Genomic DNA, 27554 nt, shown 5'->3' on the forward strand with positions numbered 1-27554 from the left:
AAGCAGAGTTGCTCCCTACACTCAGCCAGGAGAGAGAGCGAGAGAGACAGAGAAGGTACTTAATTTTCTGATGGTGATGCTCTGGTTCCGGTGCTCTGGGAATTAAAGAGCCCTCCTCTCCTTCTATGCATGTCCTCTGTACTAGGATCTGGCCCTGTCTACATGGTGCTGGGGCCCTGTTATAATTTTGGTTCTTTCATCCCTTGCCCAGACTCTACGGCGAGCCCTCAGTTGGTCCAGGGATTTATGTGAGGAGTGAGATAAGGCTGGCAGGTAACAGTTGCACATTGTTCCTACTACCGCTGCAGGGAATATGCAAGAAATTTATTTTGGCCTAGTGAGACTGTAGTGTCTTCTCTGAGGAGCCTCTCCATACATACTGTGCAACACATGCATCCTTTCTATGTATATTTTCAAAGGTAGTCTCAGGCTAGGTGGTCCCTGCTGGAATTTCCCAGTGCAGGGAGTGATTTGGCCCCTATTGGTTGCTGAAAACAGTGCTGCTCTTTTGGGGGGTATCAAGACTAAATTCACTGTTGTTTAGGGGAAGTTAGTTATTCACTTCAACTCTTAAATATACTATTGAATCAGCAGAATAATTAACATTTCACTTCTCCCATATTCTCTTCCCAGAAAACATACCAATTTACAAGTTAAAACTAGGAGTGTAATTACATTGAGTATGAAAACAAAAGTTGTTTACTAGAGCCAGAAACATTTTTATATGCTGATAACTCAAGCCAGGTCTTTATTCCTTAAATTTTGAAAATACTTTGCTTAAGATTGGTCTTTCAGTATGTTTTAGAATAGCTAAGCTATTAAAGGATTTGTCAAGTTTGACAGGTCCAAAGTGGAATACACACAAATGTTTCCTTACTTACCTTCTGTGTGTGTGTAATGTATATAGTGTGAGAGTACATGCGTATTTATAAAATTTAGAGAAAGATAGAGACATAGTCATGATGTTGCACCCATTGAAGTCAATGGAAAATTTGCCTCTGACTTCAATAGAAGAGCAGCCTGAGGCCCATAAAATGTATATAGAGACATCTGCAGGAATCCCACTGAAATCAGTGAGGGTGTCACAATCTGGCATTTATGAGGAATAGTACTTCAAGAATAGTTGTATTGAAATCCATGTACTACTCAGCATGATTAGGGGTGGCAGAGTGGGTATTGTACAATGCCCAATCATATTATTGGTTGCCATCTTTGGGATGAAATGTAAAATAGAGGTCAAAACTACTTGTCATTCAAGTCTCATCATGTGATACACTTCACAGGTGTAGAGGGAATAATCCTGGTGTCTTAGCCAAATTTCAGTTTGAGTAATTACAGTCTGCCTGCTTGGATTGTCATGTATAGAAATTTGTCCAGCAGAATAAACGCGCATCAGAACACATAATTATATAAAGGCATTTTGAAATGTGATTCTGATACCATGATGTAACTTTCCACAGATGTCCAATGTTATTTCAGGATCTGTTGTTATTCCACAAGGTTGATTTGCAGGGCATGATATTGTACCATCCAAACTGATATAACTCAGTTCCAGAAGAGAAAAAGTTGAAGCTTATAGCCTACCTGAAATTCTCTTTCGATTTAATAGGATAAGGTAGACACTTCCTGCCTAAAAATGTCAACTTGTCTCTCTTTGTTTAGAAGTTGCTACCTTCCATTTCATACTCTGTGTGTATATGTAATAGCATGTAAAGTAATTTGGGGTCCCCTAGAATGAAAAAGTTGTATAAATGTAAGTTTTTAACAATTAAAATGAAGAAACAAAACAATTGGAATTTTATTTAAAAGCAATACCAACAAACACTATTATTCATCAAGAAATAAGTACAGATGTGTTTTTACCTTTACTTTAAAGTTTCCAAGATTTATCAGTACACCATAGTAGAAAAAATTGAAACAAGATCACTGGTTAAAATCCAACCAAGGTCAATATCGGCCAACAGCATTATTATCAGAAGGCTTTTTAATTAGAACAGGGTGACTTTTTTGGCCAAAACTTTTTTTCATCAAAAATGCAGATTTGGGTTTAGGGAAACATTTCAAAGTTGTCTACTTTGCCAAATTGTTTTAGTCAGGACAAAACTTAAAAAAAAATCATTTGGACATTTTCTTTAAACTAAACATTTTGATTTTTTTATTCAAAATAACTTTTTGAAATTTATTTGTTTTAAAAATTAAAATAAAAAAAATTTTAAAGTTCAGAAACAAAACACTTAGTTTGGGGTTGAACAAAACATTGCATTCAACCCTCCCCAAATTTCTTTTTAGACTTCTGGTTCACTGAAAAAAAATTTTTTTTAATGATTTTGGATGAATTTACAACATTTTTTTTTCATAATTTTTGGAACTTCCAGCAAACCAAATATCAGCTTTTCACACAGTTCTGTATTTAATGGCCTGATTGAAATACATTCATGGTCTCAGATCAGATCCCAGTATACAAATTTGTACATCAGAAAAATCACAAATAAAATAGCACTTATTGGAACTTTTGGCAATCTTAACATAGCGGTTGTGTTAAGATTGAATCACCTCCGCCTCACAAAGGTGAGGTTAGCATTAAAATTTGGTAGGACAATATGGAAAATTTTAATTTCTGCTGTCTGTTCTGTACCTGTCCTATATATGCTCAATGTCAGTCTCCAGAGCAGTATGTTTCACAAGTAAATCACACACAAATTATTAAAACAAAAAAGCCCACCAATACGTCTGATAGGCTCAAAGCTTGCTTCTTATAGCTTCAAAAATGAATAATATTTTTCATGTTGTCCTGATTGCGGAGTGATTACTTGCTTTTTTACAAAACAATATTACAATAACAAAATGAATGATGATGGTTTTAGGAAAACAAATGTAAAGCAGGTTTTTCTATAATCAAGAGCACTTTTCCACTTGATTTTGGCTCTCCCCAAAGGTGACATTCAGAACAAATTGAAACTTTGTGAATTCTCATGCTACTATTTGGTTCAGTGAAGATATCCCAGAACGTACCATTATGATAACACTGTTTCTATAAATGGTAACCTTTGAATGAGGTTTCTAGGTTTAAATTAATGTATTCTTAAAAAAAAAAATTGAATGTCTTTTCTTCTTTCTTTGTTCGGTTCCCTCCATGCCTAGTGAGTAGGGATATTCAACCTACTTTCAACCTGTACTTAACTGAACATTTTATTTTTGCTTTTCATTTCATTTGTAGTTTATGTTGGCTAGTTCTGGTTGAAAAGAAATAGAAATGTATAAGCAGTTTGATTTGTGAGTGCTCGAGAGAGAAGGATGCAGTTTCTTGTGAGCTCATAGGCTAGAGTGTGGAAACAGAGCAAAGAGACCATATGACCTGCTGGTTTATGGACAAAGACATAACTGTGAGATATGATTGTCTGCCAGTTTTAACATTCTTTCTGAAAAGCAGATTAGAAATTGCTATAAGAATCACTCAGGAACTACACTAAAAATCAGTCTTAAATATCATTTGTATGTATTAAAATATTCAAGAAAAATGCAAATGCTGATACTGTAAGTAAAACTTAAAATAAAATTATAAGAATTATTTCTAAAGAAGATACAAAAGATACCCACAGTTTTGAAATATAATAATATACGGTTACCAGTAATTGTGGTTTAGTGAACACATTTATATCCAAACCTGAACAATAATAGATTCACAGAAAAACTACACTAAAATGATGTCCAAAATGTGAAAGAAACAGTGTGTGAAATCTTGGTTCCATTGAGGACAATAGGAGTTTTGCCATTGACCAGAAGCAGGATTTTCCCCAGTATTGAAAACATGCAAGTTTAGACATGCAACATGCCACCTTAGGACCCAGCCTATCCCCCCTCCTTTCCTTCCTTTTTTACAAATATGGGAGGTCATACTTCAACTGCTTAAACAAATTAAAAATGATTTTTGGTGAGAAAGAGCTTAACATTTTTATTATTACAAATCAATATGAAGGATTGAGGACCCAGTCTTGCAAAGATGTAGTGAGCAGTCACATGAGGGTTTCATCAACTTCAATACAACTACTCACTTGAATAAAGTTACTCAAATTTTAAAGGATTAGACCCTTTATTTTAGAGTTTAAAACAAAATTCAGGCCTGGCCAGCATTGTGGCCTATCACATTAGAGATTCAAGTTCCATTCTTAGTCCAGCTCCCTCACCTCCCTAGTCATCAAGGCTAGTTTAACTTTGTTAAAAATTTTACTCAGCCTACACACATTAACTGCATAAATCTGCTTGGTTTTAATCTTGAATTGGGCTATACAGTCCACATTTAATATTTTATTATTATTTGCATAACATCATTGGTGAGTGTGATACTTTAGTCATGTAAAAAGACATGGTCTCTGCCATAGGTGTATTATATTTGAAATAAATGTTTTTGGAAATATACAAGGAGATAGATATTAACCTCAAAACATAGGTGATTGGGATTGAACAGAGACCAGAACTGACAAAACACTGCTCATTTCAAATCCTCCTATGATACATTTTGCTGAAAGAGTTAGTTTAATAAATGCAGTTAAGATGCTGGTTTATTTTTGAAGCCTTCTAAAATATATTTTTTTCAAAGACGGATTTATAAAATCTGTAATACATCAGTTTCATAGTTGGTTTGAATTAGATACAGATAAAGATTTACTTGTGAAAAATTCATCCCATCATATGTGCATAGCTAGTAGTGCTAATAAATGTGTACCAAGTATTTATGTGTGTAAAGCTTCTTGCGCGCACATCAAGGTCACATTTTGAAATTTTACCCCTGAAAGAAAGTGCTCTAGATGAATCCTGTCTTAAATGAATCTTTACATGAAGGTTTCAAACTTCATATTGATTTGTAATAATAAAAATGTTAAGCTCTTTCTCACCAAAAATCATTTTTAATTTGTTTAAGCAGTTGAAGTATGACCTCCCATGTTTGTAAAAAAGGAAGGAAAGGAGGGGGGATAGGCTTTTCTTGAGGCAGTATTATCAGCTCTGTTTTGTTGTACATTCCTATACACATGTACATCCAGTGTCGATTATCTAGTAGATTATCTGCTTGTCTTTTCAGGAAGCAATTGTCCATTATATTTAAGCAATCAGATGAGGGAATTTTTCTTTAAAAAGCTTGAATGGGGGGTAATGGTAGTTGCAGTATCATGACGAGATTGCCCAGGTTTCATTTCTGAAATACTATCACTCACACTTGAGTCCCCATGAAGTGTTCTACAAATAAGTCGGAATACAGTCTTACGAACACTGCTGGACATTAGGAAATACATGATTGGATCTAAACAGCTGTTGAAAGCTGAAAATAAAAGCATTATCTCATTGCATTTGTGAATTATCTCCTTCCAGTTACAAGATGTGTGTTGTAATTGTGATGTAATGTAGACAAATCGGAATGTGTGAAATGGTACAAAACACAGGGTGAAAATAATAAGTACAATGAAGGAATTTCTTGCCGTGGTGCTGTACTTTCCAGCATTGGGGAAATCTGCTCTTTTCTTGGCAATTTTCAGAAGGTTCTCCGCAATTTTAATATATGAAAGTATTAGGAGAAAGAAAACTATCCAAAAGATTATAGCAAGAATATAGTTTAAACTTGCCTCCATTTTTGCATTCTGTTTATCTCTGTAATGGAAGCACATAGTCGAATTGTATTCTTCCCTCTTAACAGACTGAGCAACTGTCATTATGAATGCTATTACTGCAATTGTCCACAATATGCAACAGATATTTCTGCTTCCTGTAGCTGTTAACATTTTTGGACGTCGTATAGACTTGTTAATTTTTACATAACGATCCACGCTAATTAATCCCAGCAGTATGATGCTAATGTACATGTTCATATAAAATAGGGTTCCTACAATCTTGCAGAAAATCAATCCCAACATCCATGTGTTTTTGTTAATATGATATAGTATACGGAAGGGGAGGCAGAAGATCAGTAGAAGGTCTGCAATTGCTACGTTAAGCAGGTAAATCTGGATAGAATTTCTTTTGTGATTAATGTAGAAAAAAGCAAACAAGGCTATAATATTGCCAACCAATCCAATGACAAAAATAATGGAGTAAAAAATGATGAAAACAAGAGACAAGGAGCCTTCATTTATGAGACAGACAGTATCATTTGGGGCTTCCGAAGAGAAGTTTCTGGTTAGCTCAGTTTGGTAACTCCAGAAGACTTCCTTGTATGAAGAAGAGTTCAGGAACTCAGATGAAGTTGTCTCCATCGTCTGTTCGAGCTTTCTTACACTGTCCTATAAGGATGCAAAGGGAAATACATAAGAGTTGTTCACTGTGGTATTAATTTTGTATGTTAAGTTACTTTGTCATAGGTACAGTCTTAAATCAAATTATTTATAGATGTTTAAAGGCAGCAACCATAGTAGCAAATACAACTATCTATAATTTATTAAGTACCATCAGTTGTGCAGAAGAACTTTCAACCAGATTTCAAAATTGAGGCACTCGTATATTATAGCCTCTTCTTTTCATACTTCCACTGAGTGTGCAAAAGCAGATGCTGAAAGAAAATCATGCAAAAATTCATTTATAGTTATGTTGTAATTACTTTTTAAAATATAACTCTTTTTGTGTGTTGTTTGAAAAACATTTTCTATGAGGGAGAGGCAAGACAAATTATACTTACAATTTTTTATTTTGTTGTGTATATTTATATTTGTTCCATAGAGTGCTGAGTTATTTTCACACCATCTCTAACTTTGAGTTTGGGGGGGGGGGGGGAGGAAGGGCAGGAAACCACAATAATACCAGAAGACAGAGGCTCAGCCTTGGCTTCACATTAGAGTTAAAAAATATATTTTTAATAGAAATGTCTAAAATAAGTGTTATCCTGAAGGGGAAAAACAGCAATGAAAATAATAGAATGATGTACATTTGATCAGATGTACATTTGACTGATTTCTTCACTTTTGTACTTGATTTGTATATGTATTTCAATATTCTACATATTTTGCTGATGACACTATTTAATCTGTTAAGTCTCTCTTTTGACATTAATTTATTTGAGTGCTAATGGGTTCTTTTTGTTTTTTTGCATAAGAGCATCTGTCAAAATATGGAAATTAAAATACTGGGTTACAAAGTAAATAACAGCTTCATTGAGTTTACAGTTTGTTTTTTTAAGCCAGATCTTTGGTTTTGATAAACTCACAGTTTTACACTTGTTTGAACTCTTATCACTCTAACAGAACAACAGATTTTGGGGGGTAACGGTTTGGGGTGGGGGAAGTATCCCAAATTCCATCTTACAGTAAACTTTCATCTATGTATTAACTCTTTAAAATGTAGAGTGTAATTGAGTATGGGATACAATTTTAACAGTGCAGATGGCAACAATATAATACAGAAGAAAAAATCTGAATATTGCTAAGAGCTAATAACAAGCATAAATATGTACGCTTGAAAGATTCAGAATAATTGAATGGAAGATCTAAAATATTTTTGTATACCATGTTGGCTGTTCTTGTGACAATAGTAAGTACTGAAAATTACTTCACATTATGTAAATAATCTTATACAGATCGTCATCTTATTATATGTCTACAATATTGTCATACTGCATTACTTAGGCCACAAACTATTGTAAAAGAAGTAGGTTTGATCTAATAGAGAGCATGTTTATTGCAATTGTACTTTTCAAGACCATCTTTCACTTTGCTAATTTAAGCTCTGTTAATGGGGAGGGAGGAACCTTGATACTATGATTTATATAGTTTAGTTTTTAAACAAAATAGAGAAGTGAGTATTAAGTTATATAAGTATTGCAATCTTTTCATCTGCCAAGACAAATGCTATCACAGATATCAAATCAGACATAATTTACTTAAATTTTGAGGCTTGTAACTAAATGTGTAAAGTTCCTGAATGGTCAGTAGTACCTTTATAATCCTATATTTCATCTGAAATTTGATTTAGCATATCTTTAATTAAAAGCGAAATACTCACATTCTGATTACTTACGGACCTCTTCTGCTGACTGTTTTCTAAAACACTGTAAAAGGAAAGAGGAAGATAATGTGCATGTCTTATTAGAAAGCTATAGAAAAAGCTTCTCTGTGATTAGAATCAGCCCAGTCAGCTAGATAAACTTCCCGTGTTGCTGTGGTGATGTTTCTGGCAAAGATTTTTTTTTTTAAAGGTTTTTACAGCTTATAAAATTGAGTCTCGGTTTAAAATAGTAGTTTTGTTTTTTGCTGAATCTTAGTCAGTTTTTCTGTATATATTGTTTTGTCCAAGGCTCAATACAAGAGTAAGTGGACATTTTGTCTTTTGTCTAGAAACTTTTGATGGTTTCCTTTTGGAAAAATAATTAAGATGCTGTTGGCTTGGATGTATCTGCCTCCAAAATTCTGATAATCAAAAACTACAATACCACATCCATAATTTGATTTGGGAGGGAGTCAAGAGCTGCCTCTGGAATCTTCAGCTTTCAATTAGGCTAATTAGGAAGCTATATCTTCTTATCGGGGCTACTATTTTTTTCTTAAGAGTTTGAGTTTTATACAAAACAGTTCATAGGAATTTTGAGTGTGTGCTTCAGGTTCTGTGCCAATATGGCTCCTTTTTGCTGCTCCAATGCCAAAAGCTTAAATGGTCATTTAACAAGCTATCTGGAGATTCTTCCAACACGTGGTTTTTGTAGCCAGGGATAAGAGGGCATGTCTGCAGTATCATTGCACTCCAGCAATCCCCAGCTCCTAAAGCAGCCCTCTTGGGACCATGGGCAGCCAGGCACAACTTAGAACATCCCTGAAGATGCTCTAAGATGTTTTGTGGCCTTCACTGATTCCAGAACTGGGAAACCACAAAGGTAGCATAGAGCCTCATTTGGTTTAATGGTTTTTTTAGTTGCACAGGAAGGTTGTTGTGAATAAGCTGTAATATAGTTTATACTCAAAAAGAACAGGAGTACTTGTGGCACCTTAGAGACTAACAAATTTATTAGAGCATAAGCTTTCGTGGACTACAGCCCACTTCTTCGGATGCATTTGTTAGTTTCTAAGGTGCCACAAGTACTCCTGTTCTTTTTGAGGATACAGACTAACACGGCTGCTACCCTGAAACCTGTCATAGTTTATACTATTTCTTAACAGAACTAAACCATATACTGATATAGAAACACATCCCAGGGATAAGGGATTGGGAAATGTAGGGTGATACTCCTTGGAGAAGTATTGTTGACTGGGATATGGAAGAAGGTGTTTTCTACCATGTGTTTTTCTTTTAATATCCTGAATTAAACAGAATATTTTATTGTAGTAGAAATTGTTGAGCTTCATCAAAGAGAGCCTCCAATATAAAATAATGTCCATGTAATTAGTCCTTATGTGTTTTTGGCCAAAGTAGTAGTGTGTTCAGCCTTACATATTGGGAGGTTGTGTAGCAACTCTTCCAGATTCAAGAGGCCAAGTTCTTTTTAACCGTATATGATGACTGATAAATACTCCATAGTTAGTTTATTAAAATGCAGCTGGAGCAATAGAAATGACTGTGTAACAAACTGTCCTCTTATTCAATAAATCTGTTCCATGTGTGCCAGAGGTTTAAGCAGATTAATGGCAGTGGCACTAACGTTAATTAAACCTGTCAGTTATTTATTATACAAGTTCCATCCTTTTCCAGAAGTTTTGTACTATAGAGCAAGTCCTAGTACATATGGCAATACATTCCTGGAAACCCCAGAATCACCCAAGGGGCTGGGGAGGGATACAGATGTTGCTCATCAGTAGCTTTTAGTTTTTCAATTTCTGCAGTAAATTATTCTCCAAAAAGCAATATGTAGTTTTGACATTGATCCAGTTAAACATGCTAACCTTAATATGATTGATTTGACAGTTGTGAGGAGACGCAAAAAATGCTCCAAGGGTTCATTGTGCATGTGGAGCAATTTATAATCCTGGGGGAATTCTGAACCAAACAATTAAAAATTCTGCACACAATATTTTAAAATTCTGCATATTTCATTTGTCAAAATAACACCATAGAATCATGTCAGTTTCAATTATTTAGGTAATTTATTTCAAAATACCTGTCAGCAACTATGTTTGTAACAATACAGACACACAAAAGTTCCCCCAGATATAGAGAGTTAAAGAAACCTCCATAACAAACCAGTTCATGTTTCTCTGCCCCCTCCCTCCCAGAGCTCAAGCAGGGGGCCAGACACCTGCACCTCTTACCCTCCAGAGCTCCACTGCAGGGCTGCCCCCCAGCCCATCACGCATTCACTACCCTCTCAAAGCCCAGGGATCCTGAGGGAGAAACAGCCTAATGCTGGGTTCCAGGCTTGTATAGAGTTTCCTGCATGCTGCCTCCTTCCTTCAGGGCGGGGAACTGCAGCTTCCAGGAACTCTCCAGCTTCCTCCCACCAGCTGTTTCTTCTGTTGGGGAGCTGGGCTCTGATGGATCCAGTGGCTCCCTAGTGGCGGCCAGCAGCTCTGCAGCCCATTTCTGTGGCAGGGGGAGAAAATTCTGCGCAGAACATTAATTCTGTGCAAACTCTGCATTGCTCAGTGGCACAGAATTCCCCAGGAATAAACTTAGCTAGATATATTAAATACTGGCTGCTGTTCCAGAGCAGGTTATATATGTGTGTGTGTGTATGGGCTGTCAAGAAATTAAAAAAATTAGCACTGTTAAACAATAATAGAATACCATTTATTTACATATTTTTTGATGTTTTCTACATTTTCAAATATATTTATTTCAATTAAAATAGAGACTACAAAATGTACAGTGCTCACTTTATATTTATTTTTGATTACAAGTATTTGCACTGTAAAAAAACAAAAGAAATAGTATTTTTCAATTCACCTAATACAAGTATTATAGTGCAATCTCTTTATCATGAAACTTGAACTTACAGATTTAGAATTACTAAAGCATGAAGGGGCATACGAATGTTCAGCATATCTGACACGTAAATACCTTGCAGTGCCGGCTACAAAAGTGCCATGCAAATGCCTGTTCTCACTTTCTGGTGATATTGTAAATAAGAAGAGGGCAGCATTATCTCCTGTAAATGTAAACAAACTTGTTTGTCTTAGCGATTGGCTGAACAAGCAGTAGGACTGAGTGGACTTGTAGGCTCTGAAGTTTTACGTTGTTTCGTTTTTGAGTGCAGGTATGTAACAAAAAAAAATCTACATTTGTAATTTGCACTTTCACGACAAAGAGATTGCATTACAGTACTTGTGTGAGGTGAATTGAAAAATACTATTTTGTTATATATGAAAATGTAGAAAAAATCCAAAACTAATACATTTCAATTAGTATTCTATTGTTTAACAGTCATTAAACTGAGATTAATTGCGATTAATTTTTTTAATCAACAGCATATATATATAATTAATTTTGCATTGATACACAAAGATTCCCTAACCTCCTGCCCCAAAATAGTTGCATAATACTATTAATTCCTGTATTTTCCATCTCAGTATTATTGTTGCTATGAATTGTGGAAGAGTAGAAGCACAAATGCCATACAGGGAATCCATATCAACACCTGAGTTGTTTTTTTATTTTTTCCTCAAGGTCACTATTTCCTAGATATCTCATACAGGCAGCTTGCTTCCCTTTTGCAGGTTGAAATTTGTGCTGGTTATGTTGGGATGGGCTTGGGCTCCAAAAGAAGGTTGTATGTTGTTTATGTGAAACATAAGGTCTCACAGAGACAGGATGTTTCTGCTGGAGAACTGGATCCACATCCTGCTGGAAAAGTTGGCAGCCTTTCATGACATTCTTATTCTTCATATTGTCGTGACTTCAGGCTGTGTTCTCCGTGAGTACTGACTAGCCCTGATGAGGCCTTGCTGTGTTAAGGCAAGACCAGAGGGAAACCAGCATGGGGTGAGGTGCTTATGCTGTACCAAAATAAAAGTTTGAAATGAAGAAGTAAAAAGATGCCAAAGTGGACTCCATTTGACAGAAAAAATCTTAAGCTTCTTTTTGATATATTACAAAGATATTTTCAGTTCTTCAAGCAGGTTGGATTTTTTTTTGGTATAATCATGTCTGCTGGGTTTTCTCTTTTCAGCCACACTGCGTGCTACTTGCTTCAAAGGAGAATTCAGCACCTGTAAAGCTTGGTGGTTTTGGGGTAGCTATTCAGTTAGGGGAGTCTGGACTAGTAGCTGGAGGTAAGAATTTTATTTTGTGTTTTGCCTTCAAAACCTTAAGCTACTGAGTGTGTGTGTAGAGTGCTATAGCATTAAAAATGTACGTTTCCAAGAGGAACATGCCCTGCAAATTAAAAATTCTGCAAACATTTTAGTATGCAACTCATGCACTAAAGGTTTTATGAACTTTATAAACACATACTTGATAAGTCTAAATTATTAATTTATTAATAGTATACCTATATTTTATTGTGTAAATATAAAGAGAAATTCCCTTAAAAATTACAAGTGTAATTGATCAAGTTACAGCTGAAAAAATCAGAAATTCTTCCATATCAGTATGTCCTTTCATCACGGTTGACACACAAAAAGAAACAACTGACATTAAGATTGAAATTAAAGCCAAGGAAATTGAATTAAGGGTTACTAGAGCAACCTTAATGATGCTCTGCTGTGCCCAGGTGTTATAACACCTACACTTTCCTGTCATATATTGTGGTCACATGAGTTATAACCTGTGGATCTTTATAAATTGTAATGCTGTAGTATGGGTATTGCATTCGAGTCTGTTTCTTGATACATATATATTTACTGACAGAATGCTTACATTTTTCTGTGAATTTTATTTCCTCTAGCTACCTTCCATATTGTTCCAGACAATAGGGTTATGCGATATTCAGCCTGCACAGATGAAGACCCAATCAGTTTTCTGATGACTTCATTGCCAGGGTAGGGGATTGGTGCCAAGGATTTCATTAGGTTTTCTTTCTACAACAGGGGAGCAGTTGCACTTCACCTCCAAGCTTCTTGAAGTGCTGCCTCAACTTTCTCTCCTCTAATGCTTGAATGGATCTGTTGCAATCTGGCTTCTGTACACTCCACTGAAACCACTGACACCAACAACCATCAGTCTCTTCTGGATATGTCTGAGATCCTCTTTTCTGTACTTGTCCTTCTGAGCCATTGTTTTTGAATAAGATAATTATTTCCTTCTGCTCCATTTGCTTTTTTCCTGAGCTTTTTATGTCTTTGTGCTCTCTTGGTTTTCACCTTTTCCAGCAGCTTCTTCTGCATCTCTGCTTCTTTCCCTTTTTCAGTGATATTTCTTGAGTTTCTAGTTTTGATTCTTTCCTTTTCCTCCTCTGTTGCTGAGTGACTTTATCCATTCCTTTTGCTTCAGCTATCATTACAATGATGCTGGTCTTACATGCCTGACTCCTTCAGACGTCTTCTGCTGAATGTCCAACCATTATCCCAAGTTCCACCTGACAAAAACTGAATTTCTCCCAAAGATTCTTTTGACCTTCCCCTTTTCTGTCCCCATGTACAATTCCATTATCCACCCATGAGTGAGGCACTCAGCCTCTGTGATATCTTCATCCCCTATCATTCCTTCTTCCTGTGCTACTACTGTTTTTAAATCCTGTTGGTGGCTGTTTTGAAGACTCTCTAAAATCTGTCCTCCTTAATCCCCAGTGTGAAAATCTTCCTCTCTGTCTTGGTCATAGTTTGCCACGTCTAGCTTTTTTGCTGGCATCCGATTACCATCAGCTTCAAATTCAAATCTGCTGCTGCTGCTTCTTCTTCACCTTCCAAGACCCTACAAAACTTCACCCCACCTATGTATAGTATCAAGTCTTATTTGTACTCCTCCTCCTTAAGAGACTCCTTATCTTTCTCCTCTCATCTTCATGCCCTCTTTCATTCTGTTCCTTATTCTTTGAACAGCATTCCTCATGTCTGGCAAACATCCTCTTCCTCCTCCAGAAATCTTTCCTTAAAGCATACTTTTTTCACAAAATTTTGGAAGGATGACTTCTGCAAGAATTCTTCTCTTCGACCTTACGTCATCCACTGTATATCATATGGGTCTGAACTGTGTTGTCTGTAATCTCCTGGGAGCAGATTATCTACCTGCGTATTTGTTCAGAGTTTAGTATGCTGTCAGCACTCATCAATAAGCTCTATTTGTTCTTCTAGTTTTATGTACTGTAAATAAGTTTTGTTTTGTAACTTTAAAAAAATGTTTCATCACTCCTCATCTGTCAGGAGTCTCCTGTATGAATTATGGGAGCTAGAGACTTTATAGAAGAACAGGGAATTTATCAGCAGCATATCATCAGTTCCAACTGTTTGCAGTCACAGATGTAATTTTGAAATAGAAAGTTGCAGTTTCTTGAGTTCAGAAATTAACTCTGCTTCACATAAAGAGTTAAAAATTATATTTCTCCTCAGATGCAGAATGCTATGTATGTGCTGATTTTTTTTTTTTCAGTCAAAATTTTTTTGAAGAATTGTTGACTTAGGGAGTACAGTCCCCACACTTTCTTGCTTCTGCTGACTTTAAAAAGTCTGTGTTCCTGGCCTGTAGTGGTCTTCAGTAAACCTTAAAAATGTGCAGTAGCAGAATTGCTGCAGATGCTAGATGCTCACTGACATTCACAGGTCCACAGAAACTAGTACCATATATACTGCATGCTTGTCTACATGGGGAAATTTACTGACAGAACTATGCTGGTATAATTATACCTGTATAACTCCCCAGGTGGACGTGCTTATTCTGGAATAAGAGTGCCTTTTTCTAGGGTATGTCTATGCTGCCCATGTTACAGCGCGTCATGGCAGCGCTCTGATGTAGGCAGTATAGACACGTTTTATGGCCAGGAGAGCTCTCCCCCAGCGATTTTAAAAAAACCCAACACCCCAAACAAGCAGTGGTAGCTTTATCACTGGGAGCGTGGCTCCCAGTGATAAAGCGCTGTCTGTCCTGGCACTTTTCAGTGCTAAAACTTTTGTCGCTCGGGGGGAGGGAGGGAGGGAATTTCACACCCCTGAATGACAAAACATTTTAGCGCTGAAAGTGGCAGTGTAGACACAGCCCCAGTTTACTTTGTCACTTTGAAAGTGGTAGAAGATAAACCACTATAACTGCAGTGGTGTAAACTACACTGTATACCAGAATAAGTATAGCAGTATAAGTATACTGGTATAGTTCTGCCAGTAAATTTCCCCATGTAGACAAGCTGTTGTTCAAAAGCCCCTCATCAGTATTTTTGCAGTGATTTCTCTAAAATATATATAAGTATATACATTTGAGTTCTTCAGATTTATTTTTTATTTATTTTCATGGGAAAGTGCCTGTTTTCTCTACAATTTTTACAGAGACATGTCTGTATCTGACAAACCCAAATTGCACACAATCCAGGAGAACACAATTGGAGAGAGCAGTTACATCCTCAAAAATCTATTAAGCTGCCTTTGAAGGAATAATTTTTACTTTAGTAAGGCCTTGAATCTATACTGTTACCAAAAAGAAACTTCTTCTTCGAGTGCTTACTCATATCCATTCCATTAGGTGTGTGCGCGCCGCGTGCACGATCGTCGGAAGATTTTTACCCTAGCAACACCGGCGGGTCGGCTGTGGAGCCCCCTAGAGTGGCGCCTTCATGGCGCTGAATATATACCCCAGCCGACCCGGCGCCCCCTCAGTTCCTTCTTACCGCCCCTGACGGTCGTTGGAACTCTGGAGCGCTGCTTAGCTGTTCTCCACTTTCCCTAGCTTAGTTAGTCATTCGCAGTTATAGTTATAGTTGTAGTTCTAGTGTTTATAGTTAAATAGTTAAATAGTTTAAAGTTGTTTAGTTGTTATTGTAGTTTAGGGGATTAGGGGGGTCGTCTCCCCCCCTTTCTCCCCCGACCGCGGGGCCGGGCTCATGCCCAACGCTCCCGGTTTCAAGCAGTGCGCCTCCTGCGCTAAGCCTATGCCCACGAGCGACCCGCACGACTCCTGTCTGAAGTGCCTGGGAGAGTCCCATCAAACAGATAAGTGCAAGATCTGTAAGGCCTTCAGACCAAGGACCAAGAAGGAGCGGGACTTTCGGCTCCGGCAACTCCTGATGGAGGCGGCACTTAGTCCGGACGCTCCATCTACAAGTCAGGCCCCGGCACCTAGCGCCTCGGTGCGCAGTGCCCCGGCGGCACCGGCTATGACGACCACGCGAGTGGCGTCGGACAAGCCTCCCCGGCACCGAACCTCGTCGGCACCGCAAGTACAGCAAGTGCCTCGGCGCCGGTCATTATCCCCGGGGCATAAAAAAGCCCATAAGACGGGGACCTCTGTGCCGAAGACGCCGGCTCCCCCAGTGCCGGGGGTAGAGCCGCGTCCACCGGTGGAGCACCGGAAACAGGTGCCTCCAGCACCGTCGACTCCGGCACCGAGGCCGTTGAGTCCGGTGCAGGTAGCGTCTCCACCGAGACCGGCGGTGATACAGTGCCTCCCGTCGACTCCAGAGACCTTCGCGGCGGCGAGAGACTTAATAGCTCTCACGGAGCCGGCACCGCCCCAACCACCGGCACCGACGGCACCGTTGACTCGCCCGGTCCAGTCGAGGGGGAAACCTGCCTTGATGCGCCCTCCATCGCAAGGGCTGGAACCTCGGCACCGATCCAGGTCCCGAAGCAGGTCCCCACGCCGCTCGCAGTCCCGGCACCGGATATCGTCTCGGCACCGGTCGTACTCGCGGCCAAGATCATCTTCGCGGCACCGCTCTACGTCTCGGCACCGCTATGATCGTCGGCACCGATCAACGTCGAGACGTAGTTCTCGGCACCGCTACGGTCGATGCTCGACGTCGAGAGGCCGCTCCCGGCACCGGGCATACTCCAGGTCCTCGTCGAGGTCCAGATCCGACTCCCGGCACTGACGAGGTCATCGGCACCGGTCGCGGTCCCGGTACCGATCGCCGGCACCGCGTAGAGATAGATCATCTCCGGACCGGCACCGTGCGGCACCGCAGCCCACAGGAATCGTCTCGAAGCTCTCGGCACCGCCGTGGCCATCGAGATCGGTGTCCCGCTCCTCGGAGGACCTCTCGAGGTCGGCATACCCCCCTCAGGGGCAAGCCGAGGAACAGGACTTAGGACACTGGCAGGACACAGGGGACCATTTCCATGGCCCATCTCATTGGTCGTTTTGGACCCCGTGGGCGTACCATCAGGCGCAAGGGGCTCCAATTGCTTCGACCTCTCACTCCGGTCACTCCGTCAGAAGGGCCCCGGAGTCCACCATTTCTCGGCCTCCGCCAGGGGGCATGGAGGCTTCTGTGTCCACACCACCGGACGCCCTGGACCCAGGCGCAGGTGACGTTCCAGCCCAGGAACAGAGAGAACAGGACCAGCCCTTGGATCCTGTTCCACCGGAGGCATCTTCCTCTTCTTCTCCGGATGAGACAGTGGCGGGCACATCGTGCACAGGCCCACCTCCAATAGATCTTCGGGCTCACCAGGATCTTCTGCGCAGGATGGCCCGTAACATGGACCTGCAGGCGGAGGAGATAGTGGAGGTGCACGACCCGATCGTGAATATCCTCGGAGCGGATGCCCCATCGAGGGTGGCGTTACCCCTGATCCGCACGATTCAGGCCAATGCTTCTACGATATGGCAGACTCCTGCCTCTATCCCGCCCACAGCGAGAGGGGTGGAAAGGAAATACTTTGTCCCGTCTAAAGACTACGGGTACTTGTATACCCACCCTCAGCCGTGTTCTCTGGTGGTGGCATCAGTGAACGCAGGGAGCGCCACGGTCAGCAGGCTGCAGCGCCCAAATCAAAGGAGGCTAAGCGCCTCGATTTATTCGGCCGTAAAGTTTACTCAGCCGGGGGGCTGCAACTTAGAGCGGCTAATCAACAGGCGCTCTTGAGCCGCTATAGTTTTAACTCCTGGAACTCTATGGGGAAGTTCAAGGAGTTGGTTCCCCAAGAGTCCAGGGAGGAGTTTGGAGCCCTGGTAGAGGAGGGTAAGAAGGTGGCTCGGACCTCCTTACAGGCCTCCTTAGACATAGCGGACTCTGCTGCGAGAACCCTGGCCTCAGGTATCGCTATGCGGAGGATCTCCTGGCTCCAGGTTTCGGGTCTGCCTCAGGAACTGCAGCAAACCCTGCAGGATCTACCCTTCGAAGGTCAAGGGTTGTTTTCTGAAAAGACGGACTCTCGCCTGCAGAGCCTCAAGGACTCCAGGACGATCATGCGTTCCTTGGGGATGCATGTTGTGGGCCCTCAGCGCAGGCCATTTAGACCGCAGCCTCAGCGCTTCTACCACCCCCCCCCCCCCCCGCCTCGTCAGAGACAGGACTCGGCCCGGAGGCGAGGGCGAGGTGGTAGAAGAAGGTGGACCGGCCCTCAACCTGGTCAGAACCAGGGGCCACCTAGACCACCTTCAGGCCCTAGGCAGAACTTTTGAAGGTGCGGTCGAGGACGGCGCCCCAGTCATCCCCCAGGATCCAGCCCCCTCCTTTCGGGATCGCCTCTCCCACTTCCACCGTGTTTGGTGCCTTATAACTTCGGACCGTTGGGTCCTTCGCACGGTGGAGAGGGGATACGCTATCCAGTTTTCTTCAATCCCCCCCTCCCACCCCCCTTCCCCGTCCCTCTTCAGGGACCCTTCTCACGAGCAACTTCTTATACAGGAAGTTTCTACGCTCCTCGCTATGGGGGCCATAGAGGAGGTTCCAGTGGAATTAAGGGGCAGGGGATTCTATTCCCGTTACTTCCTCATTCCCAAGTCCAAAGGAGGTCTGCGACCCATCTTGGACTTGCGCGAACTCAACAAATTCGTAGTAAAGTTGAAGTTCCGCATGGTCTCTCTGGGGGCCATTATCCCTTCCCTCGATCCTGGAGACTGGTTCGCCGCCCTCGACATGAAAGACGCATACTTTCACATTGCTATTTACCCACCTCACAGACGCTTCCTGCGATTCGTGGTAAACAGGGTGCACTACCAATTTGCAGTCCTTCCCTTCGGCCTATCCTCGGCCCCACGGGTGTTCACGAAATGTATGGCTGTCGTGGCAGCGTACCTTCGTCGGCAAGGGATACAGGTGTTCCCGTACCTAGACGACTGGCTGGTACGCGGTCGCACCAAAGAACAAGTCCGAGATCACGTCTACATAATAGTGCACACATTCAACAAGTTGGGTATCCTACTCAACAAGGACAAATCCACTCTAGAACCTACCCAGAGAATAGAATTCATCGGCGCGGTTCTAGACTCCAGACGCGCACAAGCTATCCTGCCAGACAATCGCTTTTGCACCATCACGAGCCTCATTCAAGGACTCAAGGCCTTCCCAACTACCACGGTGAGGTCGTGCCTTACCCTGCTGGGTCACATGGCTTCCTGCACGTACGTAACCAGGCATGCCAGACTTCGGCTTCGCCCACTCCAGACCTGGGTGTCTTCAATATACCGCCCACATCGGGACAGCCTGAATATGGTGGTCACAATCCCGAACTCGGTCCTGACCTCCCTCACATGGTGGCTAGATCACAATGTGGTTTGCGAAGGGATGCCGTTTCACGCCCCACAACCCTCTCTGCACCTGGTCACAGATGCTTCATCTCTGGGTTGGGGCGCCCATCTCAACGAGCACCATACCCAGGGCCTGTGGACTGCACCTCAGCTAGCCCTGCACATCAATGTTCGGGAACTGATGGCGGTACGCTTGGCGTGCCAGGCATTTCTCAATCTCCTACGTGGCCGCTGTGTGTTAGTTCTCATCGACAACACCACGGCCATGTTTTACATCAACAAGCAAGGAGGAGCACGTTCGTCAATTCTATGCCGAGAGGCCATTCGCCTGTGGGACTTCTGCATCGCCCACTCAATCCATCTCACGGCATCGTTCCTTCCTGGAGTCCAGAACACTTTAGCGGACCGACTCAGCAGGTCCTTTCAGACGCACGAGTGGTCTATCCGTCCGGACATCATACATTCCGTTTTCCAGAAGTGGGGGTTTCCCCAGATAGACCTGTTTGCATCTCGAGACAACAGGAAGTGCCACGTGTTCTGCTCCCTGCAAGGTCGAGCTCCGGGCTCCCTCTCGGATGCGTTTCTCCTTCCCTGAAAAGACCACCTGTTTTATGCCTTCCCTCCGTTTCCTCTGGTCCACAAGGTATTGCTCAAATTGCGCAGAGACCAGGCACAGGTGATTCTGATCGCCCCAGCGTGGCCGAGACAACATTGGTACACCACGCTGTTGGAACTCTCGGTTCGGACACCGATCCCGCTTCCATTATGCCCGGATCTCATCTCTCAGGACCACGGTCGCCTGCGTCACCCCGACCTGCAATCACTCCACCTCACGGCGTGGCTGCTCCATGGTTCACCCAGGCAGAGCAGCAGTGCTCGCACTCTGTCCAACAGATTCTGCTGAGCAGTAGGAAGCCCTCAACATGGACCACGTACCTGGCCAAGTGGAAGCGGTTCTCCTGTTGGTGCGAACAACGAGCCACGTCCCCGTTACAGGCACCTATTCCTCTCATATTGGAATATCTCCTCTCCCTAAAACAGCAGGGGTTGGCGATATCTTCAATTAGAGTTCACCTGGCCGCTATATCGGCTTTTCACCCAGGGGAACTCACGTCCTCGGTATTCTCTAACCCGATGGTCGTTAGATTCCTCAAGGGCTTAGACCGGATGTACCCACAGCAACGTCAGCCCGTTCCGACGTGGGACCTCAACCTGGTTCTTTCCAAGCTCACAGGTCATCCATTTGAGCCACTAGCCACCTGTTCACTTCTGTACCTATCCTGGAAGACAGCCTTCCTCGTAGCCATCACCTCAGCAAGGCGCGTTTCTGAACTCAGGGCGCTTACATCCGAGCCCCCTTACACAGTTTTTCATAAGGATAAAGTGCAGCTCCGCCCACATCCTGCCTTTCTCCCTAAGGTGGTTTCTCCATTTCATATCAACCAGGATATATTTCTCCCGGTCTTTCACCCTAAACCACATGCTACTCGCCAGGATCAACGTTTGCATTCTCTGGACGTACGCAGGGCCCTGGCCTTCTATATTGACCGCACAAGGCACTTTAGAAAGACGACGCAACTCTTCGTTGCAGTGGCCGACCGAATGAAAGGCTCACCGGTCTCATCACAACGCCTATCCTCCTGGATTACGTCTTGCATCCGGACTTGCTATGACCTGGCAGGTGTTTCAGCACCACACCTCACCGCTCACTCCACGAGGGCCCAAGCTTCCTCGACGGCTTTCCTGGCGCAAGTTCCCATCCAGGACATTTGTAGAGCGGCGGTTTGGTCATCAGTCCACACGTTTACAGCTCACTATGCACTAGTGCAGCAGTCCAGGGACGATGCTGCCTTCGGATCAGCGGTTTTGCACACAGCAATGTCTCACTCCGACCCCACCACCTAAGTTGGGCTTGGGAGTCACCTAATGGAATGGATATGAGCAAGCACTCGAAGAAGAAAAGACGGTTACTCACCGTTGTAACTGTTGTTCTTCGAGATGTGTTGCTCATATCCATTCCAAACCCGCCCCCCGTCCCCACTGTCGGAGTAGCCGGCAAGAAGGAACTGAGGGGGCGCCGGGTTGGCTGGGGTATATATTCAGCGCCATGAAGGCGCCACTCTAGGGGGCTCCACAGCCGACCCGCCGGTGTTGCTAGGGTAAAAATCTTCCGACGATCGTGCACGCGGCGCGCACACACCTAATGGAATGGATATGAGCAACACATCTCGAAGAACAACAGTTACAACGGTGAGTAACCGTCTTTTTTTACCACTGTACAGGATTTTTTAAAAACAATTCTGTAATTCTACTGGTCAAGACAGTAAATTCAGTTTCCAGGTACTTGAGATCAGGCCAGGCTTTCACTCTCAAAATTCTTCCACTTCTTAACTTAGAGTCCCTTTTGCTTTGTTTGGAGGAGCCTTATCAAGCTAATTCATCCTTTCAAGCTGACAAAGCGTCATTAACATAAAAGCCTGTGAGGAGGTTAACACTGGACAAGTGTGTACTGGAGATAATTAACAAAAGGATTCACTCAGGAATTTTTAGAAACACAGCCATGGGCAATTTATTCAACTCTCAAGTCACCAGAGATTATTTTTAAGAGTCTGACCATTAAGGACACAGTACAAAATCTTTTGGACATGGAAGTCATAGTTTAAAAAGAAATGTGTGGAAATACCACTGTGTTCCCTTGAGTGCCATTAGGAAGAAGCAAGATGTATTGTGTTCTGAATTCACAGTAAACCAAGATGGAATTTTCTCTGTATAGAGAATACATATGGATTGTCATACTTTGTGAACAGCAGGCTACTTTCATAGAGGAAGGTGTCTGTAAATATGTTGGGAACAGTTCAACATATCTGCATGGTAACAATGTGATTGGTGAGGCAGGTGGAACATAGCAAGTTAGTGGTTACATGGATGTAAACTCACATCCTTGTGATCTCTGCTTCTTTTCTAGGAAAGGTGTTCAATATTATGATTGTCAATTCTTTGGAGTTGTGTCTCAAAATACTTTCAATGATGTATGTTTTCAGCAGCAGGAACTGTAGATCAGATAGAAACACGTCTATACTGTCAAGTCCCCAGGTCTTTCAGTTAGGTTATGGGGTAAAAGTATGACAGAAAAGAAGCACTGAGTCCACCAGTGATTTTTTTTCCACTTAGCTTATGTATTTTCTCCAAGGTTAAGCTAGTACCATTAACAAAAATGGATAAGTGCAAAGAAGGTAAACATATTGGTAGTTCTGCACTGGCTACAGAGATCTTGAAACTCAGTGTTCATCTGGATAACAATTCCATTCACTTCATTACTAGGAAACAATCTTCAAGGCCAATTGTGCCATCCCAGTCCAGTACTGATTTTGCTCAAGGCATAACTGCTAAATATTAGTTACCTAAGAAAGTTTCCCCCAGGATCATGTAATATCCTCATAAATCAAAAAAATCAGCTTCATCTTACTAGAGAATATGATGTCTTCTCTGCATAGGGTAATATGCAAAAAGTCAGTTCTCTTGGTGCTTCACTAGCCAGCATTCTAGAATTCTGACCAAAATAGCTGAGTAAGAGACTATCGTATAATTCCCTGAAGATCAGACTGTGGCTTTTGGGACAGTCTGAAAAGTCCTGAATATTGATGGTTTCCCATCCATATGTAATTATATTCTTGGTGGGGCTAAATGCTCTACATTAACTTGCTAGACGTTTCAGAATATTTTATTTCCATACAGACTAGATTTTTAGTAGCCATTTGCTCTACATTATAATGTTCAAATTATGTGGCACATTGTTCCTTACATTTTCTAAGGACAAGTTAGTATTGTAAACACACAATTCCTTCATTTATTCCCAAAATTTTCTTCTTTTCACCTAGATAGTACGTTAACCCACTGTATGGTGAGAAACCTACGTAAACTAGATTTTAGGAGGAAAATAAAAATTTACTTTGACAGTGCTTTGACTCTGACAGACTTCATTTTATTCAAAAGATACAAATGCCAAAAACTCATTTCTGCATCTAGGTGGATTTCAGAGTGCATATTGCAGACCTGTGTGGCTAAACAAAAGTCTATTCATGAATTAAGGATCAGTCTACTTTCTCTATAGCAGTTTTGTGGGCAAGGAAGGCCCGTGCATCAATTGTTGTAACTTATCTGGATACCATGTGGTCTTTGCTTTTATACGTTTTCTGGACCCTACCATCTAGATATCTAGTCTAGAGATACATCTTTCAAAATAAGGTTTCTTCAAGCAGTAGTCTCTACTGAAATTGAATAGTATTTTTTTTCATTATCTAGTCATCTCCCTCGCACCTGCTTTAAAAGTTTCTATTGTCTGGAATAATGTGGAAAGGAATTAGAGGCAGTAAAATTTGACCTATCTGATCTAGTTTGTGATTCCTTTATTCCTTCCACATTATTCTAGACATCCCACTCTTTTTGGAATTCCTTAATTTAAAAACATTTTACTCTATTATGAGAGGTCGGATGGTGATGTTTGTTAGTACCTCACATTTTTTTCCCTAAAAATTATTTGTTCCAGTTGTTCCCTTATACATCGTTCAGACACTACTGGTGTTGAAAGAATCTACTACTGATATCTTGGTCATCAGTCCCCTGCCTTAGGGTTGACAAAATCTGATTGGGTCTCTATATATACTCTTCTTGTGGAAAGCATAACCCTATTGTCTGGAATAATATGGAAGAGTCATAGAAACTAAATGATCAAAGGTAAGTCAAAATTTATCTTTAGCACTTGTGAATGGTTTTAAGATTGGCAACACTGGAGACTGAAGCTCTCTGTTTATCCACAGAACACACAAAGCAAAATTATCAATTGTGCAAGCTTCCTCACATGACATTGTAATGTGCCTCAGAACTGATTGATCTGGAAGGGTCCCCTTTAATGGTGAGAGGGCATAAGTCTCTGTATCTATTCAGACTTCACATTCTTTGCTGAAAAAGACAACATAAGATCATTTTGTGATGTTGATATTTGTCAACAGGAGATTGGACAGACTGCCATCATATTCAGCACATGCCACTGAAGAGCCTTCAGATGGTAATGACCTTCAGTTACTGATCTGATTTGACCTAGATCAAATTAGAGTGTGACCTAGAAGCACAAAGCTATGTTACCCATTATAGTCTTCCAGATCATCCAGGCCCCCAAATATTTTCTTAGTGGTAAGGTATATAATGCTGCCAACTGTCATGGAACACTCTGATTAAAAATTATATCATCTGTGCTCTAATATCATGGACGTTACAGGGAAGCCATAATTCTGAATTTCCTCACTTTGATCTCAGTACTAATGTTCTAAAGTGGTGTTTTTGCTAGTTTAGTGTCTTTTTAATAGCAGTCCAAATTGCAGTTTCATCCTTTTGTCTGAGTAAAGGGGTCTCCATAGACTTGCTTGCATTAAATACACCTCTACCCCGATATAACGCGAGTCAATATAACACGGGTTCGCATATAGCGCGGTAACCCCAGGGCTCCGGCAGCGGGGCTCGGGCGGTGCTTTAAAGGGCCCGGGGCTCCAGCTGCTGCGGGGAGCCCCGGGCCCTTTAAATCACCGCTGGAGCCCTGCTGCTGCTGTCCCGGGGCTGCGGCAGCAGGGCTCGGGCGGTGATTTAAAGGACCCGGGGCTCCCCGCAGCAGCCAGAGCCCGGAGCTCTTTAAATCACTGCTGGAGCTACCCTGGGGCTCCGGCGGCGCTTTAAAGGGCTTGGAGCTCTGGCTGCTGTGGGGAGCCCGGGCCCTTTAAATCACCGCTGGAGCCCTGCCGCCGCTACTCCGATATAACGGGGTTTCACCTATAACGCGATAGGGATTTTTGGCTCCCAAGGACCGCGTTATATTGGGGTAGAGGTGTATCAACTAAGTTGTGTATAGCACAACTAACCTTTAGGGTTACCGGGTTATTTATATATCGAGGCTCTGAGAACTCCTTACATTCTTCTTTTTTATAATTGTTTTAAAATAAAAAACATTTTCTTATGTTTATTTCCTGGATGTGAGGAATAATAGAAAATAAAATAAAATACCGTGTTTTTCTTACATTTACATCAGTTCATTGGGAAAAAATGGAGGAGGGCTCAGCCTGGTTATTGGATGAAAGAGTTCCTTGTGCATCAGAAGGAAGAAAGGGAGTTATCTGGTGTCTACAAAGGAACAAAGACTCCTGAGGGCCTAAGAGACTGTTTCATTTAGAGAGGAAACAGGAGGGACCCTAGTGTGAAGATTGTTTTATTGGAAAAAAATCCTTCTATATTGGAGTCTATAAAACCAGAAATTATCTTAATTTAAAGATGTGATATTTGGAAAGGGACTTGTTTACTACCTAGGCAACCTTCTTTCTCCAGGGCTATTAAATGTAAACTATAGGTATGACATCACCAGAAAAGGAGCTGCAGCATTTTACCACATTAAATATGGTGGGGAGGGTAGCAGCTTGCTGACTTGAAAAAAAGAAGTTAGCAAATATCATAAGTGTATTGAAGTGTCCTTTACCCTTTTTAGGGCATTCAGCACATAACCTTTGAAGTTTCAACTTTAAAAGGTGTTTTGTATGGTATACAGTTTGTTTAATCTGCTTTTGCTGACATAGCAGCAACACTGTGAGGCAATGTGGAAGACCTAACTTTTGAAACATAACCTCATTAGTTTCATTTCCTTTTCTGATGAGGACCAGAACAATTGTAGCCTCACAGGGGAAATGCAAGTTGCCCCACGCACACAATTTTAACTCTGTTACATAGAGTTGCTAAAATTCATGTTATTTTTTTCCTGCCTTCCAGCTTAAATGTCACAGTCAATCAGGTTGCCATTTGTTTAGTGTGTGTTCTTAAGTATAGGGTGAAGTATGTAATCATAAAACAGCTATATGGTCCCTAGATTCTTGAAGGCTCTTAAACCAAAACAGTTTGCTGAAACAAATAAAGAGATTTGTTATTTGCACTGGGGGCTTTCTCCTGGCTGCTCTTTGCCAGGTTCCTTTTCAGGTCAGCAATGACATGAGCTGATACAATAGCCAATTTTCTGAGCTGCTCAAGGATGCAGTCTTTTCTGTCAAGTTCTAAAATTAATTTATGTAGCTCCCATTTCAATAAAAACTTTTTTCTTTCTGTTTTATGTAAGTACATAGTACTTAGCTAACATCTTTCATCCAGTTACCTCAAAGTGCTGAACAAAATAGTTCACAATATCCCTGTATAATAGGGAATTACTGATGTGCCCATTGTGAAGATGAGGAAACTGAGACACTGAACATTATGACTTTGTCCACGGCCACATAGCAAGTCAGTGAAAACAGGGTAGGGAATAAAACCCAATAAGTTTGACTACTTGTCTACTACCATTTGAAGTCACTTGTTAATACTGAAATTAATATTAGCAAAATGGGTGGGTACTACACTTAAAAAAAACCTTGCATATCATGGTTGCAGCTGCAGTTCTGACAACTATAAAGTTTTACATTTGTTTTATATTTGTCTTGTTTGTTGTTATACAGTAGCTGTGTACATGCGTTTTGTGTGTGTGTGTGTGTGTGTGTACATGCTAACTATAATTAGGAAGAGAAGGGGAACCATTTAGAAACTGTTACCCGAGAATTGTAACACTTCCTTTAGAAAAAATAAGGAAGCTGATTAGTACATCAGTTTCAAGTACATACTCAAAATGTTTCTAGATAATAATTTCAGGTTTTGGTCTTTTTTTTTTTTTTTTTTTTTTTGTCGTGCTAAGTGTATTGATCAGAATGTGTAAATAGCTTTGGGATTTTTTTGTTTAGGGTGTTAACCACTAATAAACTTAAATATTTTGTTTGGTTAAGTGGAAAAAATGCTGAAAGAATATATACTAGTACTTTCTTGTAATTGCAGGATACTGTTGAATATTTTTATGAGGTCATAATTAAAGAAACGCAAAAGATGAGGTTTGATATTGAGAATATACAAGTGAATTGACTTTATTTAACCTAAAACAAAATGAGACAAAAAGTCAGGCAGCATCTTTCAATTTCCATGTTGCTTGGCCTCCTTTTTCCCCTCAGAGTCAGTATCAATGTCAAAAACGGACCAAAAAACCCCAG

The 27554-nt window shown here is 41.4% G+C and overlaps 2 protein-coding genes across 24 annotated transcripts in view; one reads left to right on the forward strand and one right to left on the reverse strand.

Annotated features, from left to right (window-relative positions):
* The window catches only part of CASK (calcium/calmodulin dependent serine protein kinase), a 412098-nt gene that overhangs the window by 239401 nt on the left and 145143 nt on the right, over positions 1 to 27554 (forward strand). For 16 of the 22 annotated variants that reach the window (XM_005301770.5, XM_005301765.5, XM_005301766.5 and 13 more), the window contains one exon: positions 12071 to 12173. The exons of 4 other annotated variants lie outside the window; for them this stretch is intronic. In XM_005301770.5, coding sequence (XP_005301827.1) covers positions 12071 to 12173 — 103 coding nt within the window. Of the gene's footprint in view, positions 1 to 12070; positions 12174 to 24069; positions 24193 to 24432; positions 24524 to 27554 lie in introns of those variants that run through there. 2 more of the 22 variants (XM_005301772.5, XM_065578696.1) reach the window with 2 other exon arrangements.
* On the reverse strand, positions 4278 to 8077 carry GPR34 (G protein-coupled receptor 34). 2 transcript variants are annotated; one of them, XM_005301763.4, is made up of 3 exons: positions 7981 to 8053; positions 6433 to 6535; positions 4278 to 6269 (listed from the first exon to the last, which is right to left on the reverse strand). In XM_005301763.4, exons 2-3 carry the CDS (start codon positions 6433 to 6435, stop codon positions 5106 to 5108), a joined length of 1167 nt encoding a protein of 388 aa, XP_005301820.1. In that variant the 5' UTR covers positions 6436 to 6535; positions 7981 to 8053; the 3' UTR covers positions 4278 to 5105. The 2 variants fall into 2 exon arrangements, with proteins under 2 accessions (XP_005301820.1, XP_005301821.1); XM_005301764.4 differs by lacking the exon at positions 6433 to 6535 and having other exon boundaries at positions 4957 to 6269; positions 7981 to 8077.

The sequence above is a fragment of the Chrysemys picta genome, chromosome 1 (assembly GCF_011386835.1).
Source record: "Chrysemys picta bellii isolate R12L10 chromosome 1, ASM1138683v2, whole genome shotgun sequence".
Taxonomy (NCBI): domain Eukaryota; kingdom Metazoa; phylum Chordata; order Testudines; family Emydidae; genus Chrysemys; species Chrysemys picta.